General features: G+C 44.7%; 1 protein-coding gene across 9 annotated transcripts; it reads right to left on the bottom strand.

Moving 5' to 3' along the window:
• Window positions 1–423: 423 nt before the first annotated feature.
• LOC117544052 (protein NLRC3-like) lies at window positions 424–27,221 on the bottom strand. Of its 9 annotated transcripts, none has more exons than XM_034212830.1 (10): window positions 27,069–27,221; window positions 26,143–26,298; window positions 24,031–24,260; window positions 22,036–23,836; window positions 9,751–9,924; window positions 9,173–9,346; window positions 6,248–6,418; window positions 4,477–4,701; window positions 4,007–4,050; window positions 424–703 (listed from the first exon to the last, which is right to left on the bottom strand). In XM_034212830.1, coding segments are annotated over exons 1-10 (3,096 nt in total). In that variant the 5' UTR covers window positions 27,188–27,221; the 3' UTR covers window positions 424–701. The 9 variants fall into 9 exon arrangements, with proteins under 9 accessions (XP_034068721.1, XP_034068722.1, XP_034068723.1 ...); XM_034212831.1 differs by having other exon boundaries at window positions 22,036–23,833; XM_034212832.1 differs by having other exon boundaries at window positions 26,143–26,277.

Here is a 27,221-nt window from a genome sequence, read left to right as displayed (position 1 = left end):
TTATTGTTTTTACTTCGGCTGTGACTTTGTGTGTGCTCAGGGTGAGTTTGGCTGTGTTTCGCTGTGTATCGCTAAACAAGGAAATCACACCTCCACGGAGCTCAGTGCGATTCACAACGTCCCGACTGGTCCCGACCAATCGGATCACACTGGGCTCACAGGGAGGGGGGGAGAGCTGCAACGAGCCGTTTAGTGGAGAGAGTGAATAATACACGTAGTTTACAGAGATGCTGTATGCGAAACCAATGTGAGTTTGGAACATTGCACAGTATAAATCTATTCTAGTAGACCTCAACAATGGAACTATGATCAGTGGAAATGGCCATGACATGGGACCTTTAAGTCGTTAATTCATGAGAAAAGCACTCTGATAGAAAGTCAGAAACATTTGATTAAAACAAATGTAAATAAAATGTCCAAAGAAAGTATTCAGAGTAATTCTTATTACAGTTTTATAATTGTTTTATATATTTCACAAATGATCTGCTTTGACTGCAGCTTGAGAAACTTCTGGATTCAGTCTGAAAGCATCATTTTTTAACTTTAAACATGATCTTTAATAATGTTGTAGTTTAGTTGAACTCTGAGAGGTCGACTGGCTGGACTCCTCACTGGGACTCTGGTTCTGGACCAGCTTGCAGGGTCCAGGAGTTCTTGGAGAGAAGGAGCGCTTCCTGCCGCAGGACTCGGGGGATGGGAGTTCCTGAACATGGAGAAACAGCTTCAGTTATTATGCTCCAAATATCTGGAACAAAGTCACAGAAAGAATGTGTCTGCAGCTCAGAGAGTCCTGCTGGGAACCCACACATGTTGAGGAGCCCAAAGTGTGATGATAGACATGTACAGTACGGGTCCCCAGCACATAGAAGCTGCCGGATGCTAACCTGCATATGTTGGGAGAGCTTTACAGATCAGGAGAGGAACCAAGTAGGCCTACATTTACTCAAGTACTGTACTTAAGTACAATGTTGAGGTACTTGTACTTTACCTGAGTATTTCCCTTTTGGGCTACTTTGTATTTCTCCTCCTCTACAGTTCAGAGGTACATGGTGTACTTGTACTCCACTACATGTATTAATACCTTTAGTTACTTTACAGATCTGGATGAATGATTTGAAATTTAATCAAGTGTTAATACATGTAGTGGTGTACTTGTACTCCACTACATGTATTAATACCTTTAGTTACTTTACAGATCTGGATGAATGATTTGAAATTTAATCAAGTGTTAAATCAGACTTTAGTTCCACCTGGAGTAAATCCACCAGCTACCCTGCAGTATACAAAGTCATTCAAACTAGCTGCACTTTTACCAGCTTTGAGAACACTTTAAAGGTGACCTATCATGTTATATTTGAACAATATATTGTAGGGCCATACCTATATAAGTATATAAATATAGGTTTTTTTTCAAAATAACAAACAGATCCTGCATTTTAGCCATGCCTCATTTCGCTCTATAGAGAGGCGAAGTCACACCCATCTACTTCCGGTCCATGGGACCTTATTTCGGAAAAATTATGTATTGAAGTCAATGGAGAGAGAAAGATTATCTTTCGATCCCGTTTGAATTGTACCATGAATGACACATATGATGTTTGTCAATCTTAAAAAATAATTTCCATGTCAAAAAAGTCACAGTTTGTCGCAAAACTGTTGAAATATAAGACTATGAAAAATACGCAACTAGAAAGACTACAAATCCCAGAGTCGCGTAAGTGATGTCATAACTGTTTTCCTCCACTAAGAGATAGCTCAGATCAGTGCCATATAGATATAATCTATCTATATGGCGCTGGCTAAGATAAGATAACTTTAACAAGATGCCTGTGTGCTTATTACCAGGTTGTTATCATACCAGCAATGGGTCTTGCTCGTTCTTTCGCTTCCCGTCTTTTCAAAGGACCAGGAGTGGCTGGATCAAGTTAGCTACCTAGCTAGTAGCTAGCACGTTAGTATTAGCCTTAACATGAAGTAACATTAAGGAACCCAACATGTTAAACAGTAAGATTAGTAGTCATATTTCGTGAACCCTGTGAAGAGTAGCCTACTGTCACACCGGTGTTATCATTCTATAATACACAATTTAAGCCCGGGCGAGAAATGCTAACGCTACATTAGCATCTGCGATCTTTTCTACTTCACGCTATCTGCACAAATGGTTGACATTAAACATTAAAAAGACCAGGCAGTTCAGAGAGAATCAAAGGAAGGCAGGCAGGCAACTTTGCATGACATTCTTCTGGACGTGTTTCATTGTGGTGATAGTGAGGATAGTCAATCGTTTTGTTGACAAGACAGTAGTGACGGCCATCTTGGTGACGTGTGTTGTTCTGCTAGACCAGAGATGTAGTTCATTCAGCGTTTCACACAAACAAAAGTATTACTTCACAGTTTTACGACACATTTTAATTTATTTTTTACTTGCAAAATTATCTTTTAAATTGACAAACATCAGATGTGTAATTCGTGGCACAATTCAAACAGGATCGAAAGATCATCTTTCTCTCTCCATTGACTTCAATGCATAACTTTTCAGAAATAAGGTCCCATGGAGCTCAACCGGAAGGGTAGGGACTTCGCCACTCTATATGCTCTTTCCTGCCCTGTTTTTGCAGGAGCCTGATTCTGTGAGCTGCAGCTGACCACGCCCCCCTGCAGGAGAGGGGAGAGTGTTCTGAGATCAGCTGCTCGGCTGCAGCAGGGAGAAGAGGGGGAGGAAAAGAGATCTCCGTCCTCCGTGTTTTATTCTTATATGATTATAGAGTCAATATTCATTTGTTTTAAAGCTCAATAAATAACAAAGAAGACCTTTGACTGGCACTTTTCTAATTTTGTCCGGAAGATTTAAACTTTAACGGACATGTTGACCGGCGAAAAAAAATCAAACTGAAACTCTGCCGCACGGTCCCCTTGTTCCTTGGAAGAGGCGAAGAGGTGGGTGTTTGTCATCTGCTGGTGGCAACCCGGAGAGAATGACAGTGCTTGCCTCGACAGGGAGGGATTGCATTGAATTACAGGAGCAAACATTTGCCTCGGGAGGGAGAAAAAGAGCCACAGCGGAGAATAAACAGAAGGGCAACCATGGCAACCATGCGCGGGAAGTCTTCTTCGCTGCTTTTGTGGCAGACTACAGCGCCACTTACAGGCCTAGCATATGTACTACAGCGTCTCCAGCGCTTTCGAGCGGCAATGGCCGGCCGTGGCCCAACCCCACATTCCCCTGATAGGTGGAGAGTTGGCCATATAGGCGGAGCTCCTCGTTCCTGACGTCAGAGAAATTTCAAATCTGTATCAGTCTGTATCAGATCCATTGCAGCCCCGATTTTAGAGATTTGGGTATGGAGGAAAAGAGAGAGGGTTGTGTTTTCTGACACTTGGTGAGTTCCCTGGAACACCGGGACACATATTCATGTATAAAAGACGTACAAAAGTGCATTTTGCATGATAGGTCCCCTTTAACTATATTTTGATGATAATACTTTTCTACTTTAACTAGAGTAACATTTTCAATGCAGGACTTTTACTGTAACAGAGTATTCCTACACTCTGGTACTTCTACTTTTACTCAAGTACAAGATCTGAGTACTTCTACTTTCACTCAAGTACAAGATCTGAGTACTTCTACTTTCACTGAAGTACAAGATCTGAGTACTTATATTTTTACTCAAGTACAAGATCTGAGTACTTCTACTTTTACTAGAGTACAAGATCTGAGTACTTCTACTTTTACTACAACATCTAAGTACTTTTACTGAAGTATATGTTGATGGTAATACTGTAACAGACTGGTTATAGTGTTGATGTTTTCATGTGTTTTATTCTTCAGAGTTTATGTACATTTTACAGAGTGTCAGTGAACGCGTCACTGTGTTGATAGACAGTTCTTGTGAAGAGAAACAGCCAAAATGATGAAGAGAGAGAAACCAGAGTGTTGTTTTCCTCTGAGGACATGCTCCATCAAAGAGTCTCATATCTGGATGAATGGAGGATATTCAGTACTCACAGGTCTTCTGGATCGTGGCTCTGATCGTCTCATCTCTTCTGATCCTGTAGGGATGAACACAATCCAACAGTTATGGATCCAGTTTAAAATAAGTGTTTGTTCTTTGAGTCAGCTTCAGAGTACTGCTCTCATGCTTTACATCCCATCATATCTTCTCTGCAAACACTACGACTGACTGCCACAGCTCTCAGCTGCATGACAGGAAGTAACAGTCATTAGTCAAGGAGCTAAAAACATCCCATCAAACACAGACTACCTTTTCCACTCTTCTGTCAAACCCCATATGTCTGGTGGAAAGTTGATGACTGACTAAATGTGGCTTTGCATTTCCAGCTGGCCTTCTATAGTTGATGGAAGAATGAGAGAGCCTGCAGTCAGTGGGTAACATCACTGATCTGTTTCCCCAGTGAGAGAAACACCTCCCTGTGTTTCATACAATACTGCTGAACCAGCAGAGACCCCTTACTGACCTGAGGGTCTCCAGTCTGCAGTCTGGACTCTCCAGAAGATCTCTCAGCAGCTCCACTCCTGAATCCTGCAGATCGCTCTCACTCAGGTCCAGATCTCTCAGCAGCTTCACATCTGAATCCTGCAGAGCGTTGCCACTCAGGTGCAGATCTCTCAGATGGAGGTTGGACTTCAGAGCTGAGATCAGAGCAGAACAGCTGATCCCTGACAACCTGCAGTCCCTCAGTCTGAATAAAGAAAACATGAGGATAAAAATCTGTTTATAATCCAATCAGATGTTCCTCAACATTTAAATGAATCTGAACAGAAAAATCTGTCTACTTCAGAAGGTAAACTTTATCATGTAAAACTAAAATGACTTCAGATTACCTTTATTCAGACGTTATCATTTACCAAATATTAAATACATAGATTTACCTTTTACAACTAACATATATTACAGTTCCTTTAACCTGTTAAGCCCTAAGCCTGTTTTTCAGGTCTCAGGCTCGAAAATGACATTCCCAGAACAAATTACCATATCTTCCCTTCTAAAAGGGTTAAATTAATAATTGTTTTTCTCAAAGCAATGATAAACATGTGAGTTGGATGTAGAAAAGCCAGAATCAATATAGACTTTTGTTATTTTTAAATAAATTCAGATTGAACATAGTAAAAAAATGTAAATTATTGTGTCCGTCCAAAAAAACATTACTTACCACCCTTGAATGATGGGATCGGAGACTAAAAGCTAACATATAATAAGTACCCTGTATCAAGATTGATGCAAAAAAAATATTGACCTTTTTAGAGAGATTTAGAAGAAAGAAACCCACTTTTGGGGTCATTTGGGTGCATTTTCCATATCTCTGGCCCCCCTCGGTTGATTTTGATGATTGACATCTATTTTTAACCGTTAGAGCCAATAGAATCGAAGGGGAAGTTCCTAAAATCCATCTAAACATTTCCCATTGGTGAATGAGTGATGCGTAGCCAGAATGCCCAAAACCGGAAGCTGTCATACACTCTGGTAGCTATCATAGCAGCTATATATGAAATCTCCGTTATTTACATAAAAATGGAATGATGGATTATCAGTAATCATTTCAAAGTGACACAGACACATTGGATTAACCTGTGGATTAACCTTCAGCAGCGTTTTTATCGTTTTAATGCTATTGAACACGACTTTTGATCAGAATAACAGCTAAGGTAAGACGTATTTTGCCGTTTTGGCATTGTAAAGCTAAATTATGTGTTGTCTGGATTCGCATTCGCTGCCCTGAGTTTTGGTCACACAGTGATGATACTTATACTTCTGGAATCTGTGGAATCTCAGCTTCCAGCAGATGATATCTTGTTTGTGCAGATCTGATAAGTAATAACATATTTCTACCGTGAGTTATGTGCTAAGTGCGTTAGCATTTTTCCGCTCAGGGCTAATTCAGAGGCTTGGTATTACCCTTGTGTTTCGTTTAGCTAAAAATGGTTCATATCGTCAGTTAGCTGAGTTTCTTCCCGTTAAGTGGGTATGACACATTAATAGGTTGTTAAATGTTAAGAAGCCCTTAGACACAGTTTCGTGAAGAAGAAAAAAAGCCTGCAGCCCCTTAACAGGTTAAGAAATACTCAACATGTATGTCTGCAGTTCTTACTTCTTACTCTTAAAATGAAACATGAATATAAGGACATTTACAACTCTATGGATGTTAGTTATTAATGAATATAAATGAGGTTCAGTTAAAAAGTGAACATGTGAGATCTCCAGCAGTAACAGAGAGTCAGTGAACTGACCTGAGGGTCTCCAGTCTGCAGTCTGGACTCTCCAGAAGATCTCTCAGCAGCTCCACTCCTGAATCCTGCAGAGCGTTCTCACTCAGGTCCAGATGTCTCAGATGGATGTTGGACTTCAGAGCTGAGATCAGAGCAGAACAGCTGATCTCTGACAAACTGCAGCTCCTCAGTCTGAATAAAGAAAACATGAGGATACGAATCTGTTTATAATCCCATCAGATGTTACTCAACATTTAAATGAATGGGAACAGAAACATCTGTCTACTTCAGAAAGTGAACTTTATCATGTATGTAATAGAAACATATTATACTCACTTACTTTAATAATATCATTGTGTGATTCTTATTTGCTAATGTTTTTCTATATTTACTACTTCTCACACTTCTTAGCTAAGCTTGGGGAAAGTCCTTATTAAGAAGATGTGTTGCAGTGTTGTTAGTGACTCTCTGTGCACCAACAGTATGACCTTCACCTCAGGTGAACTGAGAACTTCCTGATACGGCCTCCCTAACTCCCTGACTCCCAGAATTCTCCTTCATCATCACCAAGCTTCCCCCTCCCTTTCTCCTCTCTCTGTGTTTAAATATGCAACCCAAACTCTACTCTTCATCTTCCTCTCTGTGTGCTCTCTGTGTGACCGACTGAACTTTCTTCAAGAAATGAAATACCACAAAGAGCTGAATGCTTTGACTCTCCATCCGCATTTGATGAATAAATTCCCACCACAATGTAAAACTAAAATTACATCAGATGACCTTTATTCAGACGTTATCGTTTACCATCCATCCATCCATCTTCTCCCGCTTATCCGTGGTCGGGTCGTGGGGGTAGCAGTTCCAGCAGAGAGCCCCAAACTTCCTTTTCCCTGGCGACATCAACCAGCTCTGACTGGGGGATCCCAAGGCGCTCCCAGGCCAGCGAAGAGATATAATCCCTCCACCTGGTCCTAGGTCTACCCCTTGGTCTCTTCCCAGCTGGACGTGCCTGGAACACCTCCCTAGGGAGGCGCCCAGGTGGCATCCTAACTAGGTGCCCGAACCACCTCAACTGGCTCCTTTCGACGCGAAGCAGGAGCGGCTCAACTCCGAGTCCCTCCCGGATGACCGAACTTCTCACCTTATCCCTAAGGGAGACACCAGCCACCCTGCGGAGAAAACCCATCTCGGCCGCTTGTATCCGCGATCTCGTTCTTTCGGTCATGACCCATCCTTCATGACCATAGGTGAGGGTAGGAACGAAAATGGCCCGGTAGACAGAGAGCTTTGCCTTCTGGCTCACCTCCCTTTTCGTCACAACGGTGCGGTAAAGCGACTGCAGTACCGCTCCCGCTGCTCCGATTCTCTGGCTCATCTCACGCTCCATTGTTCCCCCACTCAAGAACAAGACCCCGAGATACTTGAACTCCTTCCCTTGGGGTAAGGACTCATTCCCTACTTGGAGTGGACAGTCCATCGGTTTCCTGCTGAGAACCATGGCCTCAGATTTGAAGGTGCTGATCCTCATCCCAGCCGCTTCACACTCGGTTGCGAACCGATCCAGTGAGTGCTGAAGGTCGCAGACCGATGAAGCCATCAGAACCACATCATTTGCAAAAAGCAGTGGTGCAATCCTTAGTCCACCGAACTGCAGACCCCCTCCCCCATGACTACGCCTCGAAATCCGATCCATGTATATTACAAACAGGATTGGTGACAAAGCGCAGCCCTGGCGGAGGCCAACCCTCACCGGAAATGGGTCCGATTTACTGCCGAAGACCCGGACACAGCTCTCGCTTTGGGAGTACAGAGATTGGATGGCCTTGAGTAGAGACTCCCTCACCCCATACTCCCGCAGCACCCCCCACAGTAACTCCCTGGGAACTCGGTCATACGCCTTCTCCAAGTCTACAAAACACCAGATAAGCGTACTCCCAGGCCCCCTCCAGGATCCTTGCGAGAGTAAAAAGCTGATCCGTCGTTCTACGACCAGGACGGAATCCGCATTGTTCCTCCTCAATCTGAGGTTCGACAATCGGCCTGACCCTCCTTTCGAGTACCTTAGAGTAAACTTTCCCGGGGAGGCTGAGTAGTGTGATGCCTCTGTAATTGGCACACACCCTCTGATCCCCCTTTTTAAAAAGGGGAACCACCACCCCGGTCTGCCACTCCTTCGGTACTGTTTCCAACTTCCACGCAATGTTGACGAGACGTGTCAACCATGACAGTCCCTCAACACCCAGAGCCTTCAGCATTTCTGGGCGGATCTCATCCACCCCCGGGCTTTGCCACTGTGGAGTTGTTTAACGACCTCAGTGACCTCCCCCCGGGAGATTGGTGTTGATCCCCCGTCATACTCCAGCTCTGCCTCTAACATAGAGGGCGGAGTTGTCGGGTTCAGGAGTTCCTCAAAGTGTTCCTTCCAACGCCCTAACACTCCATCAGTTGAGGTCAACAACGTCCCATCCTTACTGTACACAGCTTGGATGGTTCCCTGCTTCCCCCTCCTGAGGTGTCGGACAGTTTTCCAGAACAACTTTGGTGCCGCCCGAAAGTCCTTCTCCATGTCTTCTCCAAACTTCTCCCACACCCGCTGCTTTGCTTCGGCCACGGATGAGGCTGCTGCCCTTCGGGCCCGTCGGTACCTTGCAACTGCTTCGGGAGTCCCCCGGGATAACAAATCCCTGAAGGCCTCCTTCTTCAGTCGTTATCGTTTACTAAATATTAAATACATAGATTTCATTTTAACAACTAACATCTATTATAGTTCCTTTAAGAAACAGTCAACATGTATGTCTGCAGTTCTTACTTCTTACTCTTAACAATGAAATATGAATAAAAGGACATTTATAACTTTATGGGTGTAAGTTATTAATGAATATTAATTAGGTTAAATTACAAAGTGAACATGTGAGATCTCCAGCAGTGACAGAGAGTCAGTGAACTGACCTGAGAGTCTCCAGTCTGCAGTCTGGACTCTCCAGAAGATCTCTCAGCAGCTCCACTCCTGAATCCTGCAGAGCGCTCTTACTCAGGTCCAGAACTCTCAGATGGGAGGGGTTGGACTTCAGAGCTGAGATCAGAGCAGAACAGCTGATCTGTGACAAACAGCAGTTCTCCAGTCTGAATAAAGAAAACATGATGTAACTTTAGAAAACAATGTTCCTGTTTGAAATAACTCCAGGTTTAATAATCTGTTCAGAGTCAAACAGGGTTTTAATGTCAGAGATGATGCAGAAACAATCCACTGATAATCTGGAACTTTAACTTTGATCAGATGTTTAACAACTCCTTCATCTCCCTCACAGCTCCTCAGTACTGACAGCATCTCCACTGACTCCTGGAGCACAGGGTGAGTCTGTGTAAGTTCAAACTCTCTCCCTCACACATTCACCTTCTCTCTGTTACTCTGATCAATATTCAGTCATTAGCAAAAACGGAACAAATAAAAATAACATTGTATTTGTTCAAATTCAGAAAATCATAAACACAAACAGATCAATATGAACTGCAGTCAGTGAACTGACCTGAGAGCCTCCATTCTGCAGTTTGGACTCTTTAGTCCAGAACTCAGACGCTCCACATGTGAATCCTGCAGAGGGTTGAAACTCAGGTCCAGATCTCTCAGATGGGAGGGGTCAGACTTCAGAACTGAGGCCACGACTTCACAGTGAGCCTCTGAGAGGTCACAGTCAGTAAGTCTATAATAAAACATATATTACAACATGTGTTAAAAAAAGAGGGAACATTATATTAACATCAAGCATTTGATGAAAAAAGATTTGGCATGTTCTGATAGACCTTTGCTGTTAGTCCATTTCATATAATATATAATAATATATGATAATAGAGTTGAATGAGTTGTCAGTGTGATCTGATCACATGTCTGTGCTCCTGCTGTCACTGACTGTTACCAAAAGAAACAGAAATTAAACGTGACAATATAAGAGGTATACATATTTAAATGTTAGTTAATATTTGGATGTGAATGATGGATGAGGGATGTTTTGGCTTCTCTGAGCATCTGAACATTTATTGTGCACACAAACACAATTAACAAACCAATAAAGTTTCAATGTGTTCAACTTAATACCATCAGATGTTCCCAGTATATCAGCATCAAGAGATAACTCTGTTATTGGTGGGACATGATATAGATCTGATTTTAAACTGTTAGCCCCCGAGCCTGTTTTTCAGGTCTCAGGCTCGAAAATGACATTCCCAGAACAAATTACTATAACTTCCCTTCTAAAAGGGGTAAATTAATAATCTTTCTTCTCAAAGCAATGATAAACATGTGAGTTGGATGTAGAAAAGTGAGAATCAATATAGAATTCTTTTTAATTTTAAAGTAAATTCAGATTGAACATCGTAAAAAAAAATGTAAATTATAGTGTCCGTCCAAAAAAAAAACATTACTTATAGTGAAAACCACCCCTGAATGATGGGGTCGGAGCAAGCGGCAAACTCTGGGGCAGAGCCGGGACGCCAATACGGAAGCGCCACACACTGCAGTTCATATTTTGGCCGATAGGCAGAGTTGGGTGTAACGCGTTACAAAGTAACATACAAATAATATTACTTTTGTCGGTAACGGAGTAGTGTAACGCGCTACTTTTATAATTCAGTAGTCACTAGTGCTGTAGCGACGCGTCGACGACTTCAAAATATCGTCAACAACATATTTCCGCATCGACGCGTCGCTACACACACGTGGGTCACCCAAAGCAACAAGCAGTTTGCAATCGCACTTCAAACACAATGAAGACTGAAACGGCTACCACCTCCTCCTCACAGGATTGCGCACGAAGCCCCCAAACGAAAACATCTCGCCCTAGGTCTTCAAAAGCATGGGAATATTTTAAAGTTAGTCCAAAACGCAAAGATATTTATATATTTATATCTCACTGAGACTGCTGCATAGCCTAGCAGAAGCAGCAGCTAGCTGTGGTGGCTACCATTAGCAGCTAGCATTTGCTCTCCGATTTTTACATAAAAATGGAATTATGGATTATAAATTCAATAATTTTTTTATACATAGACGTTAAAAACCTATGGATTAACCGATTCAGCCGCGTTTTTTCTCATTTTAATGCCATTGAACACGTCTTTTGATCAGATTGACAGCTACGGTGGTGAGACGATCTCCCTAGAAGCTCTGTGAAGGTACGTGTTGTGATGACTGTATTTGCTTCCCCTGTCGCGAGTCCGGATCACTCAGTGATGATACTATATACCTACATAATCTGTGGAGTCTCAGCTTTAATCGGATATATTGTATGTGCAGCTACGATAAGTAATAAGGGTACTTTTATCTTGAGTTCTGTGCCAATGTCCGTTAGTATTTTTCGCTCAGGGGTCATTTAGATGCTTCTTATGAGACTTGTGTTTTGTTTTGGTAAACATGGTTTGTATCGTCAATTAGCTGAGATTATTTCCGTTAATCTGGTATAACACATTAATAGGTTCTTAAATATTAAGATCCCCTGAGACACAGTATCGTGATTTTTTTTTCTTTTACATTACGTTTTTTTTACATTACGTTTTTTATGAATTGAACAGAAAAATAATCGTTAGATTAGTCGACTAATCGATCAAATAATCGCCCGATTAATGGTTTTCAAAATAATCGTTTCCCCCCAGCACTAGTAGTCACACTACAGTTACTAACATTGCCCCGACATGTGTTACTTCGTTACTTTTATAAAATCAGTCATAATCACATTGACAGACAAGAGGGGTTTCCGCCGCAGGTTTATATGTACGTAATCTGCGGGTCCACATCTCCGCGTGCAGTGCTGCATAAACATGGCTGAGTCAGCGATAACTTTCGAGGGGTGGAGGTATGCGAACCCAGAGTGAGGATGTTGTGAGTGCGCCGCCGGCCCGCCGCCGACTCCGAAGCAGCAAAAATTAGAATTTGGAGGACCGGTAACCAAAGCAGAGATGGACAGGCTTGTTGTGAGGATCTGCAGTACTTCCTCCTTGTTTTTCCCCTGTCTGTGTTTGTTTTGTCTGTTTGTCTATGTGTCTGTCTCCCTGGCTGGGCGTGGCTACCTACATTCCGATTCCCGCCAACTCACCTCCTCAGCTGCTGCTCATCTCACTGATTGCCACTACTCACCTGCACCTGCTTAAAACCCTGGTTCCCATCTTCAGACTTCGCCAGTTCTTCATTTATTCTTCAGTGGTAAACTATCGTCCAGGCCTACTAGTGTTTTTTCCTAGTGACTTTTTGATGCTCCTAGTGAAGGGAGATCATTTCCTAATCCTGCTTGTTTTTCCTGTTCCAGATCCACATACTCCAGCCGCTCTGCCTGCCACGTCCAGCCTCCCCTCCTGAGCAGCCCAGCTCCACGTCTTCCCTCTACGTGTGCTTCGTCAACTCCTTGTCAGTGTCGTGGACAAAATAAAGCCTTTTTGACACTTCACCACAGTCTCAGTTGTAGTGCTTGCATAGCGGGTTCTCATCTCCAGTCACTTCTCGGGAAACCTAACAGAAGAACTGGCCAATAATGAACCCCGCAGGCACTGGAGCGGATCCCGCCACAGTCCATCATGCCCTGTCTAGTCAGGGTTCCCTTCTGGGTCAACACGACCAGCTTATTCGGGCGTTAGTAGAGAGCAATCAATCCATGGCTCATCATGTCTCTGAGTTAGCTTGCCAGATCTCAGCTCTAACTACCTCGGCTGCAGCTTCTCATGCCACTCCCAATCCAGCTATTTTCCCTACTCCACGCCAGGATTTCCCCATCACCAACCCTGAGCCATTCCACGGAGAGGTAGAGAAATGCAGAGGATTTCTTTTTCAGTGCAACAAGGTTTTTCGCCAGTGTCCTGTTTCGTTTGCCGCTGATGTTACCAGGATTTATTACGTTCTGGGTTTGCTCCGTGGCAAGGCTTTAACCTGGGCAGAGGCTTTGAGCTCTTCAATGGATTATGACTCTCTGCGTTTTGAATGCTTCTCAGATCGTTTTTCTGCTGTTTTTGATCATCCCAATTATTCTGGCTCCGCCGAGAGTCAGCTGCTCAGTTTACAACAAGGAAACCGCACTGTAGCTGAGTATTCCATCGAGTTTCACACACTCGCTGCAGAGGCTCGTTGGGACGAGGCAGCTCTCAAGGCGGTGTTTTTGAGAGGATTAAAGTATCAGCTCTGGGATGAATTGGATGCACGAGACGTTCCAGCGGATCTCCCAGATCTGATTTCCTTGGTGTCCCGCCTAGACTGCCGTTTGCGGGAGTGCCGAGCTGAGCGGACACAGGGGAATCCACCAGTCTCACACAGTAAGCCCAGTTTTTCCGCCTACCCTGTCCCCTCAGTGTTTAAGACTCCCTCGGTTTTCTCGCCGCCCAGCGTGCGCACCTCTTCTCACGAGGAGGCTATGCAGCTGGGGCGTGCTAGACTCTCTCCGGAGGAGCGTCAGCGCCGGATGTGTGCTGGCCAATTGTTACGATGACCTCGTAAGAACTCAGATGCTCGATTCCGTTTGCTTGGTAATATTCTTTATTGTAAAGCAACCAAGCTATCCAATAATAACTACTAGGCTCTACTAGGATTCACATCGAATCACTAGGTTCTACTAGGTCTTGTAACATGGTTCTCTGGTAAACAGGCATGGAGATAACGACAAGACAAGACGAACCAACACCAGACAAAGGGAGAGAAGGACTAAATATACACATTAGGTAATGGGGCACAGGTGGACACAATCAGGGGCGGGAACAACAATCAGTCTAGCAGGTGCCACACGGACAGGAAGTGCCGACACCTGGAGAGAGAGAGTAGAGTAATTACCATCAAAAGACAGATAGACAAAACAATAAAACACAACAGCTAACAGGATACTAGCACTAAACCCTTACAGTAATGCATGTATTGTGGCAACGCCGGGCATGTCATTGCCAACTGTCCAGTACGCCCAAACGTGGAGGCTCGTCAGTGAGATTGGGGGTCCTGACGAGTCCACAGCCATCATCTTTACCCCCTTCCTTGAGTCGTTTTCTAATACCTGCCAAAATCTGTGTTAACACTATGATTTTGCCTCTACAAGCCCTCATTGATTCTGGAGCTGAGGATAGTTTTTTGGACCGTGAGCTAGCTGAACAGCTGGGACTCTGTCTGTAGCCTTTAGATGAACCTCTAACAGCCTATGCACTTAATGGGCAAATCATTTCCTCAGTGACAGCACAGTCAGCTCCTTTGACATTGATCACCTCCGGCAACCACAGAGAGCTCATCCAATTAAAGGTAATCTCTGCACCTTCCACACCTCTGAACCCACACATTGATTGGGCTAAGGGAGAGATCATTGAATGGGATCAGAACTGTCTTGCTAACTGCCTGTTATCTGCCATGCCTCCTGTCTCTGTCTCCCCAAACCCTGCCTTCTGCTCTGCCGCTTCTGTAGACTTAACTGGAGTCCCTACGACCTACCACGACCTGAGATTGGTCTAGAGCAAGGAGAGGGCTCTCTCCCTTCCTCCTCACCGGCCCTACGACTGCTCCATAGATCTGTTTCCTGGGGCTCCTCTACCCACCAGCCGCCTCTACAACCTTTCCAGTCCGGAGAAGGAGACTATGGAGCTATATATCACTGACTCAGTGGCTGCTGGGATTATTCGTCCTTCCTCCTCCCCCGTGGGTGCCGGGTTCTTCTTCGTTGGTAAGAAGGATAAGTCACTGCGACCTTGCATTGACTTTCGTGGGTTAAACAACATCACTGTTAAGAACAAGTACCCATTACCCCTTCTCACCTCTGCTTTTGAACCTCTCCATGAAGCAACCCTGTTCACCAAGCTTGACCTCAGGAACGCCTATCACCTGATCCGTATCCGTCAAGGGGATGAATGGAAGACGGCTTTCAACACTCCCTTAGGTCATTTTGAGTACCTAGTCATGCCTTTTGGTCTCACTAACGCTCCAGCAGTAGTTCAGGCTCTCGTCAACGATGTCCTGCGTGATTTCGTTAACCGCTTTGTCTTTGTGTACTTAGACGACATCCTGATTTTCTCCAAGAACCAGGAGGAACACGAGAACCATGTCCGCCTGGTGCTTCAGAGACTGCTGGAGAACAAGCTCTATGTCAAGGCTGAGAAGTGTGAGTTCCACCAGAACCGGATCAGCTTCCTGGGCTATATCATCAGGCAAGGCAGAGTGGAGGCAGATCCTGGAAAGATCAAGGCTGTGGTGGAGTGGCCAACCCCTACTACGAGGAGGGAGCTTCAGAGGTTTCTCGGCTTCGCCAACTTTTACCGCCGCTTCATCAGAAACTTTAGTAAGGTTGCTGCACCCCTCTCAAGACTCACCTCTGTCAACATTAGGTTCTTCTGGACCCCTGAGGCTAATGAGGCTTTTCGCAAACTCAAGTCCCTGTTCACCTCTGCTCCCATCCTCATCCAGCCAGACCCTGAGAAGCAGTTTGTTGTGGAGGTTGATGCGTCAGACACTGGGGTGGGTGCTGTCTTGTCGCAAACAGCTGGTCCTAATAACATCCTCCATCCTTGTGCCTTCTTTTCACGCCGCCTCTCTCCTGCTGAGTGCAATTATGATGTTGGAAACAGGGAGCTTCTGGGAGTAAAGTTGGCGTTAGAGGAGTGGAGACACTGGCTCGAGGGCAGCAAGCAGTCATTCCTGGTCTGGACAGACCACAAGAATCTCGCCTACATCCAGTCAGCGAAACGGCTGAACTCCCGACAGGCTAGGTGGGCTCTCTTTTTTAGCCGTTTCAACTTTAGCCTCACATACCGTCCAGGTTCCCGGAATGTAAAGCCCGATGCTCTATCCAGACTGTACTCGCCTGACTCTCCCGAGTCCTCTGCTGTTTCAATCCTGCCCAAGAGTTGTGTTGTAGGTGCCCTCTCTTGGGAGATTGATAACACCATCCAGGAGGCTTTGAGAGAGCAACCAGACCCGGGTAACGGCCCTCCGAACCGTCAGTTTGTTCCCGATGCTGCTCGCTCCAAGGTCCTACAGTGGGTCCACAGTTCCAAGTTCTCCATCCATCCCGGAGTAAACCGCACACGTTCCTTTCTTAAGAGACACTTCTGGTGGCCAACTGTCAACAAGGACACTCAGGAGTTTGTGTCTTCCTGTCCCACGTGTGCTAGGAGTAAGTCCTCCCACCAGACACCTGCAGGATTGCTCCAGCCTCTACCCATTCCTAGTCGTCCCTGGTCACACATTGCCTTGGACTTTGTTACCGGCCTGCCTCCCTCCCCAGGGTAACACCACAATTCTCACCATTGTTGACAGGTTCTCTAAATCTGCCCACTTTGTAGCTCTTCCTAAGCTTCCTTCAGCCCTGGAGACCTCCCAACTCCTCTCTGTACATGTTTTCCGGCTACATGGGATCCCTTCTGACATAGTCTCTGACCGCGGCCCTCAATTCACCTCTCGAGTGTGGAAGAAGTTCTATCAATCCCTGGGAGCTGTGTCAGTCTAACATCCGGATATCATCCCCAGTCAAACGGTCAAACTGAGTGAACCAACCAGGACCTGGAATCAGCCCTCCGCTGCATCGTTGACCGTAACCCCTCTACCTGGAGCACCCATCTTTCCTGGGTTGAGTACTCTCATAATGCCCTAACCTGTTCTGCTACTGGACTCTCCCCGTTTGAGGCCTCTTTAGGGTACCAGCCGCCCCTGTTCCCTGAAGAGGAGAGAACTAGCAGTCCCCTTGGTCCAGCAGCATGTTCGTCGCTGTCAGAAGATCTGGAGAGACACTCGCTCTGCTCTCCTCCTGACTTCTGCTCGGAACCAACGGTCAGCCAACCGCCACAGACAAGCTGCCCCTCCTTACGTCCCAGGTCAGTCTGTCTGGTTATCCTCCAGGAACATTCCTATCCTCTCTGAGTTCAAGAAGCTGTCCCCACGCTTTATTGGTCCCTTCCCCATTCAAAGGATTATTAACCCCTCTGCAGTCCGGCTGAAGCTTCCCAGAACTTTGAGAATCCATCCCACCTTTCATGTCTCCCAGATTAAGCCTGTTCACACCAGTGATCTGAGCCCTCAATCCGTTCCCCCTCCTCCCCGCCGTATCATTGATGACCATCCTGCCTACACGGTACACCGTCTCATGGACGTCAGGCGCCGGGGCAGGGGCTTACCGTACCTGGTGGACTGGGAGGGTTACGGCCTCGAGGAGCGATGCTGGATCCCTCGCTCCCGAGTCCTGGACCCAGTGATGATAAGGGCCTTCCACAGAGCTCATCCAGATAAGCCTGGTGGTCGCCAGGAGGCTCCCGTTGAGGGGGGTGGGGGGGGGTACTGTGAGGATCTGCAGTACTTCCTCCTTGTTTTTCCCCCGTCTGTGTTTGTTTTGTCTGTTTGTCTATGTGTCTGTCTCCCTGGCTGGGCGTGGTTACCTACATTCCGATTCCCGCCAACTCACCTCCTCAGCTGCTGCTCATCTCACTGATTGCCACTACTCACCTGCACCTGCTTAAAACCCTGGTTCCCATCTTCAGACTTCGCCAGTTCTTCGTTTATTCTTCAGTGGTAAACTATCGTCCAGGCCTACTAGTGTTTTTTCCTAGTGACTTTTTGATGCTCCTAGTGAAGGGAGATCATTTCCTAATCCTGCTTGTTCTTCCTGTTCCAGATCCACATACTCCAGCCTGCCACGTCCAGCCTCCCCTCCTGAGTAGCCCAGGTCCACGTCTTCCCTCTACATGTGCTTCGTTAACTCCTTGTCAGTGTCGTGGACAAAATAAAGCCTTTTTGACACTTCACCACAGTCTCAGTTGCTTGCATAGCGGGTTCTCATCTCCAGTCACTTCTCGGGAAACCTAACACTTGTAGCATCCTTAATAGTAGAGGAAATGTTGCCCATTTGCACAGTGGAATCACCATCGTTCAGAGATATACTGCGCAAAATACAGATAGCAGGAGACAGAAGACAGCCATGGTCAGATAGGAAAACATTCAGGAGCTATCTGGATCAGTCTTATGCGACAATGGAAACTGAACTAAAGAGAACATTTGAAACTTTAGCAGTCTGCGTGATCTGCCTGTAGGGAGGGGCGGGCCGGCCCTTCGAGTAAAGTATCGAGTAAAGTAACGAGTGAAGTAACGAGTTACTTTATGTAGAGAGTAACGAAGTAGTGTAATATATTACTTTTTTTAAAGTAATATGTAATATGTAATATATTACTTTTTATTAGTAACGACCCCATCTCTGCAGATAGGCGATGACTGCAAAAAGGAGCAATTTCCATAGACCCCCATGTTAAAATGCCCTACTTTACAGCAGAAAAAAACATGTTCCTGGCTGCAATAAATATTATTATGGATATAGTTAGATTCCACCTTGTTTTCTAACGCGACCCTTTTATTTATATTAGGTCTTAAAGTTTTTGCATAAATTAGGGCGTGGTCACATTGAGTGACGGCTCTGTGAAGTGACTGATGCTGCTAGCTTCTTGTCTCTCTGCTAGCTGCTCCGTGAGGCTACAGGGACTCTGCCTGCTCAGTTCATCCAGGGAACACAACTTGAAGCCGGCCGTGGTTGTTTGTTCTTCATGCTTATATATTGGACTATTGTGACTCAGTAGCGTAGGCAGAAATGTACTTTAGGGTAGGCCTGTAAAAAATAGGGTGGGCCAGATTTTTCTTCTGCGCATCAGAAGCTAACAACAATCCCCGCCGGTACCGGTGGCAGATTACTTTTAGAATACTTTTGGAATACTTTCTTATTCCATAACAGATGGGTATGTTTTGGTGAACAGGAGACACGTATGTTACTGTTTTAATGGCTTATCAAGAGCACAAACACAACCTCTTGGTGTCATTCTGGACAGCTCTCTCATCTACATCACCCGGACTGCTACTGTCTTAAAACCTTTGCTTAGAATATGTTATGAATTGTAAGGTGTCCTTGGGTGCTTTGAAAGGCGCCCCTAAATAGAATGAATTATCATGTATTATTATTATTATTATTATTATTATTATCTGAAACGATGTAATAACTTTTACAACTTGTTCCAGTCACTTGCCCCATGCATTCAGCAGCAGCAGGCCATTCACTTTGATTTCATCCCGTTATAAATGTCAACATTTCGACAATAAAGAAATGCTACATAAACGTTATCTTGCACATTTTATCTAACCATCTCCGTTTCTAACTTTCAATATATTTTAAAAGAGATCTCTCTCTCATCTGCGTGCGGGGGCGGGGCCTCACAGACACGCTGCATCTCTCTCTCCCTCACAGACATGCTGCAGCGCCGTGCAGTGTGCACACAGTTCTGCCGGCAATGAATATTACATTTTGTGAGGAAACTTTTCCACCAATAATTCCAAAATGTATTCACTTCAGGTTTACGAAAGTAACTGTAATCTGATTAGGCCTACTCGTTTTTCAAATGTAACGCCAGCTGAATACACTTGATTTTTGTATTCTGATTACGTAACGCCGTTACATGTATTCCGTTACAACCCAACCCTGTGTATATCTCTCCGGACTGTCCACCAGCAGATGAAAAACACCCACCTCTCCGCCTCTTCCAAGGGACGAGGGAGCCGTGCGGCAGAGTTTCCGTTAACGTTTTTTTTCTTCTGACAGCCCAGCAGCAGGAGACGTGGGGAGAGGGAGGCGGGGCTATTTAATCGTTATCAGAAAATGATCGTATAGATCGCTGCTAGATGAGGGCAGTGGGGGCTCTTCTTGGAGTCTGGCTTTGAAAAAAAAACAAAGTTCATTCGTGAACTTTGAGCCATAATTTATTTTGCAGGCAGCTCTCTGCCTCTCTCACGTTATTATGGCGCGCGCCGGAACCAACAATCAGTTTTTACCGTAAATTAGTTCGGTTCAGAGGATAAAAGACATACAACATGAATTAAACTCGATATTTGTTCACCTGAATTTCACTTTGAATGCTTGGATATTCTCAATGGGTGAATATTTCTTTTTAGAATAATAATGAAATAATACATTTTTTTTTAAAAATGACACCGAAGCTTTTTTTAGGGTGGGCCAATGAGTAAACTGGGTGGGCCTGGGCCCACCCTGGCCCTATGGTGGCTACGCCACTGTTGTGACTCGTTATGCGGTTAAAACAGACGGTGCATGAATGCGGTAAGTAAAATTCGAGTACTTTATTTATGTGTTAATGATTTTAATCAGCTACGTAATGAATGTTAAGGCTTGGGTTAGCGTGTAAGCGAGTGGTAGCTACATCGGTGCTAACGATGCTAATAGTAGCCTCCAAGTTAAAATCATAGGCTATATAAAGGTTAAAACTAAATAGACAAGTGTTAAGCGTTAAGTGGGATAATACTGTAGAACAAACGGCTTCTGTTTGAGGTTATAAAATAAGGTCATCCTTGTAACTTAGAGAGATATTTTATTATGAAGGTAGGAACTGTATGCATCGCTAAGGTTAATTTTAAATTGGCTATGCTCAAGTATGTAGACAAGCTAACGTCGAAGTAGTGTATGTGAAATCAACCTCACAATAAGATGTGTGTATATTACAATTATTAATGTCATATTTCAAGATGGTTACTTAGATATTACAATATGGTTGGTTGAGCTGGAGTTCATTATCGAGCTTACACGTTAACGTCACAGTCATCTGAAGAACGAACCCAAACCTTGTTGTTTTTATTAATTGCATTACCATTCTCTTATCAAGAATAACTTTTCTCCAATGACCTTTTCCCTCTCTGTCTGTGTCTGTGTATTCTCTTGTTCCGATTAACCCAGCCAAATCTTTGTTCTTGTTTTGTATCTATATCTACGCCGGGATCCGGAGTCGAGGCTGATCCTCTTGCTGTAGTCCTGTGTCTTGGATCCTCTATCCTGAGTTCTGGATTAAGTCGTGGACGTTCGGGTCGTGGCTGAACCTGTCTCTGCGGTCCTGCCTTGGGTCTCGTCATGCTGCTTCCCTGATGGCTTCCACAGGATTGTAGCTGACATCTTCGTGGATTCATCTTCTTATTACAGACACATGCATTTCCTAACATTCGGTCTATATGCTGTAAAATGTATTATCTCTTCGATTTACACACGGCATCTATTGCACGTCTGTCCGTCCTGGGAGAGGGATCCCTCCTCTGTTGCTCTCCCTGAGGTTTCTCCCATTTTTTCCCTTTAAACTGTGGGGTTTTCTCTGGAAGTGTTTCCTTGTACGATGTGAGGGTCTAAGGACAGAGGGTGTCGTTTTTTTTCATACTGATATTCTGAACAATCTGTGATGTTGTATTTGCTGTAAAGTGTCTCTACTGTAGGCTATTTTTATTTTATGTACAGCACTTTGGCTCCACCAAAAATCGTTTATAAATGTGCTATATAAATAAAACTTGATTTGATTGATTTGATTACCAAATTGGTATCAAATAAACAGTAAGCATTGGTAACACAACTTCCAAAGTTACAGTAAAATAAAAAGGACCCTGACTCGGACAATACACAATCCAACATGTTCAACAGAAGAGAATCAGTTATATTGTTTGTACACATGGTACTTTACATATATATATATCACATTGTGATAAAAACGTGTGTTTAATTATAAAGAAACTACTAGGTAATAATTACATGTTTCTGTGATAACTGTGAGTCCTGCTGTGTGGTGTGATCACATGCTGAGAAACCTCTCAAGTCCTTCATGTGTTTGACATGTCGCCTCCTTCACTCAATATGAAGAGAGGAACGCTTCAGTTTAACTAACATTATAAATAAATAGACGAACAGTGTTGGTTTTATTTTGCTCTCAGTATTTAAACAGCAGAAATGTTAAAGTGTTTATTTGAATAATTAAACTCCTGATCCACATTAGATTATAAAGTTAATCACATCTGGACTTACTTGGCCTTCCTGCAGTTCCTCACAGCCGGAATCAGTCTCCGTTGTCCCTCCCATGATGTGTTGTACTTATTCACGTCCAACTCATCCAGAACCTCCTCTGACATCTGCAGCATGTAGGCCAGAGCAGAGCAGTGGATCTCAGAGAGTTCCTTCTCAAATCTGTTCTCTGACTTCAGGAACTCTGTGATCTCCTGATGTACTGAGAGGTCCTTCATCTCTGTCAGACAGTTGAAGATGTTGATGCACCGGTCAGGAGAGGAATCATAACTGCTCATCTCCTTCAGGTTGCTGATGGCTCTCTGGATGGTTTCTGGTCTGTTGTCGGTGCGACCCAGCAGGCCTCCTAACAGACTCTGGTTGGACTCCAGAGAGAGGCCGTGGAGAAAGCGGACAAACAGGTCCAGGTGGCCATTTTCACTTTGGAGGGATTTCTCCATGGCTCCCTCCAGGAAGACAGGCAGGGATGGGTAATCCTGATCACTGATGTTATAGTCTCTCCTCAGGAAGTCCTTCAGTACCGCTGTGTCTCTGTTGGTGTAACAGTGCAACATGTAGACTGCAGCCAGAAACTCCTGAATGCTCAGATGAACAAAGCAGTAGACTGTTTTCTGGAAGATCACACTCTCTCTTTTGAAGATCTGTGTACAAACTCCTGAGTGCACCAAGGCCTCGTTGACCTCAAGGCCACAGCGCTGCAGGTCTTCTTGGTAGAACATGATGTCTCCTTTCTCCAGATGTTCAAACGCCAGCCTCCCCAGCTTCAGAAGAAGCTCCCTGTCAGCCTCCGTCAGCTGCTGTGGACTCGTCTCATGTCCCTCTTCATACTTCTGCTTCTTCCTCTTGGTCTGGACCAGCAGGAAGTGTGAGTACATGTCAGTGAGGGTCTGGGGCAGCTCTCCTCTCTGGTCTGTAGTCAACATGTGGTCCAGAACTGCAGCAGTGATCCAGCAGAAGACTGGGATCTGACACATGATGTGGAGGCTCCTGGAGCTCTTGATGTGAGAGATGATTCTGCTGGACAGGTCTTCATCACTCGATCTCCTCCTGAAGTACTCCTCCTTCTGGGCGTCAGTGAAGCCTCGTACTTCTGTCACCCTGTCCACACACTCAGGAGGGATCTGATTGGCCGCTGCAGGTCTGGAAGTTATCCAGACGAGAGCCGAGGGAAGCAGCTTCCCCCTGATGAGGTTTGTCAGCAGCACGTTGACTGAGGACTGCTGAGAGACATCAGACACAACCTCACTGTTTCTGAAGTCCAGAGAAAGTCTGCTTTCATCCAGGCCGTCAAAGATGAACAGCACTTTGCAGACAGCCAGCTGCTCTGCTGTGACCTCCTGTAAGGTTGGATGGAAAACATGGAGCAGCCTGAGAAGACTGTACTGCTCACCTTTGATCAGGTTCAGCTCCCTGAAGGAGAGCGGGATCACCAGACTGACATCTTGGTTTCCCAAACCCTCGGCCCAGTCCAGAGTGAACTTCTGCACTGAGAAGGTTTTTCCAACTCCAGCGACTCCGTTGGTCAGGACCGCTCTGATGGGAGTCTGTTGGTCCGGTAAGGCTTTAAAGATGTCCTGGCACTTGATTGGAGTGTCATGGAGGGGCTTCTTCTTGGAAGCTGTCTCCAGCTGCCTCACCTCATGCTGGGTATTAACCTCTTCACTCTGGCCTTGTGTGATGTAGAGCTCAGTGAAGATGCTGTTGAGGAGGGTTTCACTTTGATCAGTTCCTTCAGTCACACGTTCACATCTCCTCCTCAGACTGAGCCTATGTTCATCTAAAACCTCCTGCAGACCACGTTCTGCTGGAAGAGAAGGAAACGTGAGAGAATGAGGAAAATGCTCTGAGAATCTAATTATAACAATAAAACAACAACAAACGGACTGAGTTTAAATGTTGTATAAACAGCTTACTGTCTCTGCTCTACAACAGTATACCTATTCAGAAACAAAGGAACCAGGAAGAGGAATAAAACGCTGCGTGTGTTCGGCCTCTTACCTCGTACAGTTCTGGTCTGACTGGCTGTCTGCAGTCCAGCTCTGGTTCTTTCTCCACACTGGGGACAGGAGGCGTCTCCTGATGGAGGTCTCTGCTCCCAGTATGAGGTGATGCACTGTCTGCAGAACCAGTGTCCACAGCTGGTAGAGACTGGATCCTTCAGGACGTCCTGACACAGAGCACAGCTGGACAGCTGCTCCTCCACAGGAACACCACTCTTCCTCTTCCCTCTGTGGAGATGAACACATCCTTTACAGCACGTTACATTAGTGGAGCTGATTCTCACCAAAGGGCAGAGCGTCACAAACGTCTCAAGACTCTTCTCCTCCAGTAGGACTCAGGTGAGGGTGCTGCACTTTTCCTTGTTCATGTGATGTTTTGGTGTTGTTGTTGTTGTTGTTTTTTCCGTTAACTATCAACTAAGTAATTTTGTTAGTACGTTTTTGTGTTTCACTTATTATCCTACGATGCTGTGATGTGTGGTTTTGTTTTAGAAAGGGGCAGGAAATATAAGATTATTTTCTGCTCCCTGCTCCTTTTCGGTCAATGGGGTGTTTTTAGAGACGTGTTTTGTAAATGTTTGTTATACGTTAAGTTGTGCATACCATGAACGGAACGAATAAAAATGAAATGAAGTGAAAGATGAAACGTTTCACGCTGCACGAATACGCAGGTGACCTGAATTTCACCTCTTCACTTTATTTCAGTGGCGAACCGTCAGGGCCTTCAAGGTATTCAGAGAATGGAACACTCAGATAAAACAAACAAAAAATCTATTTAATTATATAAATAAAATGTAATAAAATGAATAAATGAGAATGGTATCCGTGTTGTTGATCTGTAATATTACAGTGTTACGTTGATTTGTTTGTCCTTCTCGGACCATGCACTACGCATTTCAGTGGTTTTGTGTTAGAAAAGAAAGCAACCAATCAGATCTTGTTCTGGGTCTCTGGGTAGAATATCCTTCAACAAGGTATTCTACATCCTTGATCGAATGCTCTGGCCGTTGCACTGAATGAGAGCGTACGTTTGGACTGACAGTTTGATCAACCAATCATATATTGATTTGTAGCCAATGGGCGTGTTCTTTCAGAGTTCCCCTCGGTTCCAGAGTATTCTAGAAGGCCCGCTAGTTAACTGGCTCGAGACAGAGGATCTAGATGAATGCGACGAAGCAATTCATGCCGTTTTATTGTTTTTAACGTTGAAATGACAAGTGCAACAGGTGAAGATGAAGTTGTTGAGGAATTGTTGTGAGTACCCTTTTCAAGACGACAATTCAGTGAAAAGACGAACATTATAATGCCGGGGAGGAGGGGGGGGGGCGGGGCGACGGGGGGTGTAGAGGAAACTTCTGTGTAGCTATGCAGTGGGAGTCACCGACTCAGGAAGGAGACACGGTAGGAGCAGTAGCTTTGATGTCAAACACATGATGGTTTATTTGGAGTTAACGGCCGGAGGATTCACATCACAAGTCCAAGAGTCAGAGGTTCTGACTTCACGGTAGAGTTGCCACGTCAATTCTGAAGAACTCTACCCCAGACCCATGTATTTAGCTAGTTCAGAGAGCATCATCAACATGCTGCATAACAAGATAGAATGATAACACCTCTATCAGCTGACGCCAACAGGCAGGAACAGGGAGACAAAACACTGAGAGCACAGCAGCCAAGGTTACAGGTGCCTGTGCTCAGTCAGGACAGTTTGAACTGATACACTGGGTCAAAGTTATGGGCCTTGAAAACTATTCCACAACAGGGGGTGTGTGTGTCTACAGAAGGCTAATGCTAAACACAACCAGCTCACCAGGTCATCACTATTATTAATAAACATCTTTAAAATACATATCATAATCATGTTTTGGACGATATATTTAGTTTCTAGTGAGTATTTATCAATATCTTTGCCATTTAAAACCTTTTTATGACACTGATACAATGATGCTATAAATGCATATTGAAATATCCTTAAATAACGTTAGCTTGCTGAACTCCGCTGCCTTTGTTCTGTACTATACTGCACACATGATATTATTAAAAAACAGTTTAATATATTAGATTATATAAGAACTGGATCCTCTTCAGGTCAGGTTACAGCAGAAACTCTTACTTTGTGTCTGAGGGTCCAGGTTCATTACTGAAGTATGGATTTTCCTCTTTAGACCGGTCACTCTTCAGAGACAGACAGCTGGAGACTGAAGATGTGTCCTCTTCCTCATCTTTTAAACCACTCATCTTCTCCAGTCTGAGAGATAAACCACTAAAACTGGAGACACACACACACACACACACACACACACACACACACACACACACACACACACACACACACACACACACACACACACATTATAATAAACACACTTGTTTCAATCGTAACCATCATAATAATAAACTTGTGTTATGATATTAGGGTCATGCAGAGTCAGACAGCTGTCCCTTTAAGAGAGAGAGAGAGAAAGAGAGAGAGAGAGAGAGAGAGAGAGAGAGAGAGAGAGAGAGAGAGAGAGAGAGAGAGAGAGAGAGGCGCGTGCATGTGTATGTGTATGGTAGAGCGAGCGAGCGAGCGGTGCTGTGTGTCTTTGAAGTGAACGAAACAGCAGCAAAGGTCTGTCGAGTGTCTTCAAAGTTAGATCTGTAACAAAGACCTTAATAAATGCCACGGCCTCCCAAAGAAGAGCTCGCCTCTCAGCCTTATTGAAAAGTGGGTTATTGAACCAGAAGTGTGTTGCTTCGGCCCTGGAAGACTGCAGAGAGTCACCCCTGCTTCCTCCACTACGGTCTGGGAGCCGACAGGAAAGTTTAACACTTGGTTAAAGAACATCAAATCAGTCAGACTTCCGACAGGCCGCTCCCCATTTTGACTGCGCTGGGCTGTCGCATGTTATGTTGCTTTGATGAGTCAGAAAACAGGAAATAAAACCAGTTCACACCACTTGTAGAAGTCTCTTTGGACTCTAGGACGCTGATGTTCTGACATCCAGTAAAACAGAGTAAATAATGTGTTAGAAAGCAGACCCTGGTGTTAACACTCACCCTGTTGTCCTCCTGCTCCTCGAGCTGTAAAATGGCGTCTGGCACTCTGACAAGTCTGACTTTATACTTTCACTTTCAACTCCCCTTCTTGTCTGCAGCTCCTCTTGATTCATAACCATCCTTATCAGCTGAACCAGTTCACATACAGGGACT

Source organism: Gymnodraco acuticeps, unplaced genomic scaffold (assembly GCF_902827175.1).
Source record: "Gymnodraco acuticeps unplaced genomic scaffold, fGymAcu1.1, whole genome shotgun sequence".
Classification (NCBI taxonomy): Eukaryota; Metazoa; Chordata; class Actinopteri; order Perciformes; family Bathydraconidae; genus Gymnodraco; species Gymnodraco acuticeps.
The sequence above is the reverse complement of the archived record's forward strand: the minus strand, read 5'-3'. Positions and strand labels throughout refer to the sequence as shown.

Coding starts and splice junctions, on each gene's coding strand:
- LOC117544052 (XM_034212830.1), bottom strand. CDS start 27,187: ATGGTTATGAATCAAGAGGAGCTGCAGACAAGAAGGGGAGTTGAAAGT. Junction 9,347..9,750: donor TGCAGAATGGAGGCTCTCAG/GTCAGTTCACTG, acceptor TTCTTTATTCAG/ACTGGAGAACTGCTGTTTGT. Junction 6,419..9,172: donor TGCAGACTGGAGACTCTCAG/GTCAGTTCACTG, acceptor TTCTTTATTCAG/ACTGAGGAGCTGCAGTTTGT.